This window comes from Micromesistius poutassou, assembly GCF_964030765.1.
Source record: "Micromesistius poutassou genome assembly, chromosome: 19".
Lineage (NCBI taxonomy): Eukaryota > Metazoa > Chordata > Actinopteri > Gadiformes > Gadidae > Micromesistius > Micromesistius poutassou.
In genome coordinates, this window is record NC_140289.1 from 7,528,774 (window position 1) to 7,537,461 (window position 8,688).

The window sequence follows — 8,688 nt, forward strand, 5'->3', positions numbered from 1 at the left end:
AGAGGGATTAATGGGAGGATGTGTGGGCTGAGATGGAGTGACACGTCAGACGGGACGGAGAGACATTATTAATGTCCCCGGAGGGACGGGATGGATGTATGGCGGCGGGAGTCAGAGACGGACACGGAATGGGAGGAGCGTGAAACAGGGAGGGGGGGGGGGGGGGGGGGGGCACAGTACGAATACTATTAACTGACAACCTATCAGAAACCCCGCCTGCGGTGAAGGCTTTTTATTTATACAGGGCCATCTTCGGCAAACGATGATGAATACATTATGCATTGTGTGGGAGATTAATTATATGTCGCCCGCTTGGAGGGAGCACGACTGAAAATACAGCAAGCACTGACGGAAGAGATGGGCCAACAAGCCAGAGATACAGAGAAATAAAAAGGAAGGACAGAGACAGAGAGACAGACAAAGAGAGAGAGACAGAAAGAGACACAGACACAGAGACAGGGAGAGAAAGAAAGAGATATGAGAACAGGCCAGCAGGACAAACTGCTCCCCGCTGAGAGGATAGACGACAATCACACACATGCACGCACATACAAAAACACACACACAAACACACACACAAGCACACACCAACACACACCCAGACACAGACAGACGCACAACATTTAGAAGAAATGTGTTTGTAATCAAAGCAAGGTGGTGGCAAATGCTAGATTGCTGATGGATGCCTTTTCTTCTGTTCATCACCAGTTGACAATAGATGAGGATTGAAGATATATGGACCTCCGTTTTGTTTGTCCCCGTCTGCTGAGGTAAGATTAGCTTATTGGCTGAGCACTGAAGGGAGCCGTACAGTGAAGCCGCATCCAAGAGGTAGGAGACAGTTGGAGTGATACGTGCTCCTAATCAGCTCCTGCAGCATGTCACTGTTCATCGCTACGTGGTTGATAACTCTCTCTGCCATTCAGCCGTTACTTTCTTCAGTTTGGCGGAGACTACTTACAGTGAACTCATCGGGCACTTCAGTATTTCACCTATGTGCAGACTGAGGACATTGGGGTTTGAACTCGCAACCCCTCAGCAGGAAGCCAAACAATTTAACCACAAGAGTGTGGACACATGACTTTTCAGATTAAATATTGCTGGCAAAGCCATTGAAACGCTAATAAAAAAGGGTTGGTGGCTGCAGTACTTAAAAAAACGAGTAATTAATTATTGATTCGAAAAAATGACCTGCTGTGGAGTGTGTAAGCAAAAAAATTACAAGAATAGTCTGCTTTTGTGCAAGTGAAAACAAGGTTTTAGCTGTCCTGCACATTTTGACTTTCCAGTTGGCTAAGAATCTCTGCTTTCACATTTTCAGTGACATCATTGCCATTACTTTCTCTGCCAAAAAAAGAGAACTTATCCTCTCGAGGAATAAAAGCTAAAGATAATCAAATGAATCCTATCTTAATCCAATCCCCAATAGCATACCATCCCATCATCTTGTGTTCCTTCCATCACAACAGCAGTAATGTACTTTTAAGTATTATTCTATTAATTTAATCCAGTAAATTTGTGATACCCTAAAAGACAACTATGGTGTAATGTCGTATACTTTTTGTAAAATTACGACCATGAAACTTCTAATTGTTTAAAAACTGTTTAAAAAAAATAATGCCACCATCCACACGAAACTGCGATTAAAACAATTACCTGCTCAGCAGATGTACTCAACTAAATGCCATGTATTTTTGTATTTAATGACGTCTTCCTTCACAATGAGTTTATTCATGATATCAAAGAATATGTGAGACAAAAGACTTAATCAAAAAAGAAGCCAAATTCATGCTAGCCTCATAGTAAACGGTTTGGACCTTCGGCTAGTCTATTTGTTTACCGAGAGAGAGTCGGTCTCCTTCCCTGCTTGTAGAACCACCTCTAGCGTAAGGAGCACGATCGACCCTTGGCAAGGTGGTGTTCAAACCCTCTACAGGATAGCTACAGACCTGATCCCCAACCTGCAAGGCATGCTGGGACCACAGATGCCCATGCAGCCACTACCTGCCCTGCCCTCTGGCACTGTAAACACTGTAACACCAAAGCACTGCACCGCCCAAGCCACTCTGGGGTGACCGTGAGACATGAGTGACCTGATTGTGACGGGAACTGTGGTCTCGGTGAGGAACGACGAGGAAAAGGCAATGATGGCTGCAGCAGCCGCAGTCAAGGAGAGCCCAACACACTAAAACCCTTGGCGACCGTGAACGTCTCCTTGTGTTATTTTTGATTTAGTTATTTTATATTCTATGTTCCTGCCCAAATTGTAAAGTGTCCTTGAGTTTGAAAGGTGCTATACAAATTTAATTTATTATTATTATTACTTTCCCTGCGCATACTTAACAGTACAGCAGAAACACAAAGCGCCGGCCGTCTCCTTACCCGACAATGGGGTGCTTGAAGCCCAGCTTCTCGGTGGTCTGCTGGATCTCCTTCTCCAGCCAGCCCTGCGGGCGCACCAGGTACTTGACGAACTGCGACACCCACCAGACGGAGGGGTCTCCATGGAGACGGTGCAGGCGCTGGGCCAGGTCCTCGGGGATGGCCAGGGGCAGGTAGGGGGGCCGCGGGTGGAGGCTGTCCACGATGGGCAGCTCCACCACCTGCACATCCTTGTCGTGGGCCTCGCCTAAACATGGATGTGTGTGGGGGTGGGGGGAGAGAGAGAGAGAGAGAGAGAGAGAGAGAGAGAGAGAGAGAGAGAGAGAGAGAGAGAGAGAGAGAGAGAGAGAGAGAGAGAGAGAGATATTAATCAATGATCACTTTCCAATTTTTCCGTATCAGCGTTTGCTCTCAGTTTGCCCTTGAAAAATGCAATGCATGCCTTGGAAAAAGTCCTAGTATGAACGGTACAGTGGAATTCATATTGTTGATTCAACGCCAACTTATCACTTACGTTAGGGTTAACTAACTAAAGTTTGCGTCAATGTAAAGCGGCGCTGCTTCCGGGACGGCAGGGGAGGCGGTGACAAGCTAGGGCTAGACTAGCTCTGAATGTTCCCAGCTAGACTGGATGAGGACACCGCTCCGGTCTCCCGGGAACAGAGAACCAACGCGACCGCGGTCTCGCGAGGTGGCTTCCTTTTCCCCCTGTCCTCCATTGAAAAGGCCAAGGAGACGCCGAATCAAAGCTATAAAGGCAGTGACGTGACCGGAGGGTTCTACCAGACAGACAGAGGGTGGCTCCACATTGGATTTGTGGGGGGGGGGCCGGGGGTTGTTTGGCAGGCTGTGATAAGCTAAGGTCAGCCTCTCTGTGCCGCTAGATAGGCTTTTGTCTGGCTATCATGCTGGACATGCAGAAGGGGCGGCTATAGAGGGAAGGGCGTCGGCAGACGGGGGGGAGAGGCGGGCGGGAGGGGTTCTCCAAAGTCTCTGTTTAAGCCTGTCCAGAATAAAAATGGGATCCGGGAGCTCTGCGACCAAAAGCTTACTAGCTGTAAACGTCAAGTGTGGATGTAGCCTTAGATCGGACTGTGAACACAAAGACTAATTAGGCAAGGGTGTCAAATGGTTTGAGGTTGCAGGGGATAATAGACCATATACTACTCCATTCGGGCCAGACGGAAAAAAAACCACTACAGATATGTTTAAAATATTCAATTCTTCACCAAGTTCGCTGGTGCATTTGTCATACTTTTCCCTGTGGGTATTAACATTCTTGAAAAATATATTTTTTCTGAATCAACTTTCTCTTTGACAGGGACATCTCACAAGTTGAAGGTAGCAGTTAACCGTTTTTTAACCTTTTTCTGAATAATATGTGGGCCTGGCATGCTTCTGTGGAATCTAGTGCTTGAGTGCATGATTACAATTCATATTTTATCAATTTGATACAGTCTTTCATTTCTGGTTCTTGAAAGTGTACTCTGAGGATGTTGTATTTACATTTTGTCACTGAAATAATTTCAGTTTCACTGAAACTATTTGTTTTTTTTTAAATTGCAAAAACTGTAATTTGACACCCCTGCACTAAATCATGTGAATATACACACACAACCACACCTGGGGGATGGCATCTCCACAGAAGAACGAACGGCAGACAATTCCTTCACTTTTCCTGAAGTTTCCAAACTGGAGGAGGAGTGCTTTTGAGCACGCACGCACGCACGCACACTTTCTTTAAGGCTCAAATATACAATGGTGTGAGTGACGTGTTCTTTCAGGGAGAATGGCTGCTGGAAACAGCCTCAGACAGCCCCATTGCAGCTGCACCCAGCAGCCTCACAACACCCTCCCACATCCAGAGCCTAATGATTCATTAAAGATGGCTTTTCACAGACAGGGTACAGAAAAACTGGGTAGAAACAAGGTTACAAAAAAACAGAGGCTTAAATATAAGTTTGTGTGTGTGTGTGTGTGTGTGTGTGTGTGTGTGTGTGTGTGTGTGTGTGTGTGTGTGTGTGTGTGTGTGTGTGTGTGTGTGTGTGTGTGTACGCATGCATCCCAGAGCATGCGCTGAATATAAATGAGCGGGGGCATTAAATATTGAACAGAAAAAATATTCCCAGGCGAGTCTTTGATTATATAACAGCAATGGTAGGATGTGGATGAGACGGAATGTTCTTTTTATTTAAATAATTTACATTTGTTTGGGACCTGCAGTTCTTGGCACACATGATCAGATAAGTGGCGTCTCTTCTTCCCTCCTTTCAAGCTAATGAGGGAGGCAAAGCTACTCCAAATGAGACCTGGACTCCAACACTGTGTTGACGAAAAGTCAAAATCGTTTGGCTCAACCCTGAAACAGAATTCATGTATGATCAGGGCTGTAATCTGAAGGGAGTCTGACACAGTATCTGACATTAAAAAAACAGGAAGAGAAGAACAAGGCGCCCAACGTTGTCAACACACAACTTTGTTGTCAATCAATTGTGGACTCACTGTAGAGCACTAGTTGGGATCTGTAATATCAAAGAGAAATGGTGGCCCCAACCAACTCTACATCAGAATCCTCTCCCGTTCAAACTTTAATATCTCCCCTTTGGGGCATGAAGGGAACAAACTGAGTTTTGGGAAAATTAGTTCTTTGATCAATGTTACCATTATCGGAATGGAAGACATTTAACGCTACAGAGTGTGCACGATGATGTTAAGCTAGCTTGTGCCGCCAGAGTGGATATATGTGCGGTGAGCTTAACTAGAGCAAGGCTAATGTAACATCGCACAGGGAGGAAATCAGTGCCCACATTGGTTATGATTGATCAAAGAACTTATTAGGTCAATTTTTTTTTTTTTTTGGGGCAGACCAAATTCCCTTTCTTTTCTGGACCATGACAGTCATTTGGTCTGACATGCATGCATGATGTTCATGTGTGCATGCATGCACACGTGCACACAAACGTACATATAATTGGTCTGACAGCGATTAAATGTAAATTTAATCGCAGATGAGAAAGGAGCAAAATAGCATGTCTGAGCCAACCTAAAAGGTTGGTTCACACACACACACACACACACACACACACACACACACACACACACACACACACACACACACACACACACACACACACACACACACACACACACACACACACACACACACACAATACATTGTTTGAGTTTTACACCCACATAAAGTTATTCTTTTTTGTTTCTTATTGGGAAATACTACACCACCACACTGCTATAAAACCAAGACACCAGAGAGCCTGCATGCATGCGTCCTATTCCACCAATCCACCTTCCCGACATACATACACACACACACACACACACACACCTATATCTACACTCGCCAATGCCGGCCCATTCCCCAGTGTCCACAAAAGGTTTCAAACCCTGAGGGAAATACCTACATGTGGATCCATGAAAAATGAATTTAGAAAGAAAAGGTAGGAGCCGGGAGAGGCTGACCTCTTAAATATGCGCTGCTGGCATGGGGATACAGCAGGCAGCGCCACGCGGAACACTCCTCCAGTCAGAAGTACACATGAGACGGTAGCGCGGTACATTTTATTTTTAGATTGTCTTAAAGCCGGGTGCCGTTGTTTTTCTTTTTGACAGCCCGTCAGGATTTTTCCACCAGATACCATGTTGACGTATTTGAGGCACTCTGTCCTGTTCTACTTTCTATGTCTATGTTTGAGTGTGTGTGGTTGTGTGTGGTTTTCTGTGTGTGTGTGTTTTTGTGTGTTTATTGTTTCAAATCAATCATGCAATTTGACATCAGGCAGACATGGATTACCTTGACATTACACACACGCACACACACGCACACGCACACGCACACACACACACACACACAGCCTCAAGGGCTTAAACTTGTGACCATGTGACCTCGATGGTTCGATGGCTGACCCCATGGTGACCAGTTCCGTCTATTTGGGTGTGGGTTCATGGCAGCGCATGGTGTGGTGTGCTTGTGTATTCTTTTTATTCATATTGTTTCCTTTTGTTTGCAGGTGGTGTGCAGAAATATTTAATAGATTTTCAATTTTGTGGCTCATTTTACACAGCTAACTTAGTCATCAGGGGGCCAGACACTTGTTTAATCTCAAGCTGCGTCTTGCATTTGGAAGATGTATGTGTATTTTTCATGTCCCATAGGCCTATCAGCTACGAGCAGGACTATTGGCGCATTTCCACCGGAGGGTTCGGGTCCGTTCAGTCTGCAAAGGTGCGGCACGGGTCGCGTTTCCACCGCCAAAACTGGGCGTGATCCAGACTGGGCCATATTGAGCCGTACTTGTCTCGCAGTACTCCTCTGTTGGGGTACGGAGATGCCTGAAAGGGTGCCGGCAAGTTCAAGCTACACACGCCGTCCGTTGATTGGTCGACAGAATCGTCCCTTCCGTGCGACAGGGGGATAATAACAAACAAACAAAGTACCCGCAAGGTATTTCTGGACAACGGCGAAAGCTTTGTTCATTTAAGAAAATGTTGGACGTCCTACATTGTTGCTCTTTGTTCATTGTGCGTGTTCTTCTTTTTCCTTGGATTTATTAGCAGGTTACACTGTGTCGGGCTGAGATCACGATGCTCACGTAGCTGCCGTGGCTATCGCCATCCGGCTTAAACCCCATCCTACCATAAGGGTACTGGCGGTGGTGGAAACGCGAGCCATAACTGAGCTGGGCCATACCGCACCCTCACTACTGGGCCGAGGCGTGCTGGGTCCGAAGTGTACCCGCCAGTGGAAATGCGTCATATGAGTCACGTGGTTGCCTATTGGGACCACCAGGGTTTAGTAGTTATTTAGTAGTTATAGACAGAGAGCCTCGAGTGTTGGCGATTCATTTGTGGGGTCACACAAGGCAATAACAACTTTGTTAAGTAGGAGATAAAGTAGGATGTAATAATCATGGCGAGAATTACATTAACCTTTTTAAATATATAAATATATCAATAATAATTGAGAACACTTCTCTGCCATATGGCGATGTGTGTGTGACACAAGAACACACACAATTAGTCAGTTCTATCACTATATTGTACAATTTGAGAGAGAAGGTGACACTGGTATTATAATGCAATGTGTGGCAATGTGTGTCCGTTACAACCCACACACTGACTGCAATTCAGTTTATGATTAGGCCATTTGTTTAAAATACATTAAATATATTTGGTTTGATTCAGGCAGACAGAACACACACAATTATATCCACAGTGATGAATTCCGTTTGACGTTAAATAATACCCTTTATCTGCTTCCTAATTCCAATTGCTCATCGAGAGACCATTTATTTAGTCGATTAGTCGTCTTGACACATTGGACAATGTTTCACACATATTTCCCTGAGTGCCGCGAGAAGTCCTTAAGATATAAAAAAAAACAAACTGGTGGAATATCAATAGCAGTGATCCAATCCTATGAAATATCATCAAATGTCCATTCTTGAAAACAAGACAAATTTGAAAGAAAGCTGTCCTTCAGTTCAATGAGATATATCGTTTTTTCAATACTGTCATCTAAAATCAGAGTGGTTTCCTTCCATCATAACTTTTAATAACCTTTTTTAATTAAAAAGGTTGAATCCCTTTGCTTCTGAATCACTGCTTCCATCTCACCAAGCTTGGTTTGGACACCGGTTATGGTGGGCCGCGGTTTGCGGAACCTTCCTGCGTCATTTTGACGTCCTGCCGATGGCATCTCGCAGCTTTTTATCATGCACAGGTGTGCTCTTGCAGCTTTTGTACCGCAAGACATTTATCGCACGGTCGGACACACACACACACTTACACACACACACACACACACACACACACACACACACACTAAACAGGCTCTGTCGCTTAAATAAAAAAAATGCGAAGAAAGAGCTACAGATTAAAATGCCTAACGCTTAATATGGTGAATGTAGAGGAATGCAAAGCAGGAGGGAGCGCGAGGACTTCCACCGAATGAAGAACAGGGTGGGGGGAGAAGGTTGCAGAGGCAGCAGGTTGGTGAAAACGAGACACTATGGGAAAATTGCATTCGATTGCAGGGGGGAAGGGGGGAAGGTTGTTGCAGTGGGGGAGGGCTCATAAAAGGCAGCTTAAAAAGAATGAGAGAAAGAAGAGAGGAATAGGAGAGCAGATAAGATGCAGAGATAGACGGAGAGAGATATGGTGAGCGAGAGAGAGAGAAGGCTGGAAGAGAGAGAGATGGGAAGTCAGAAGAGAGAGAGAAAGGGAGAGAAAGAGAGAAAGAGAAAGATGGCCCCTGAGAGCACGAGTCAAAATGATAAGCGATTTAAGCAG

General features: G+C 45.2%; 1 protein-coding gene across 1 annotated transcript in view; it reads right to left on the reverse strand.

The window, feature by feature from the left end:
* fut8b (fucosyltransferase 8b (alpha (1,6) fucosyltransferase)) overlaps nt 1-8,688 on the reverse strand; it is a gene marked incomplete at its 5' end in the record, with an annotated part of 15,873 nt that overhangs the window by 6,652 nt on the left and 533 nt on the right. Inside the window, one exon of the mRNA XM_084484273.1 lies at nt 2,383-2,633. Within this exon, the coding sequence (XP_084340399.1) occupies nt 2,383-2,633 (251 nt within the window). The remainder of the gene's footprint in view (nt 1-2,382; nt 2,634-8,688) is intronic.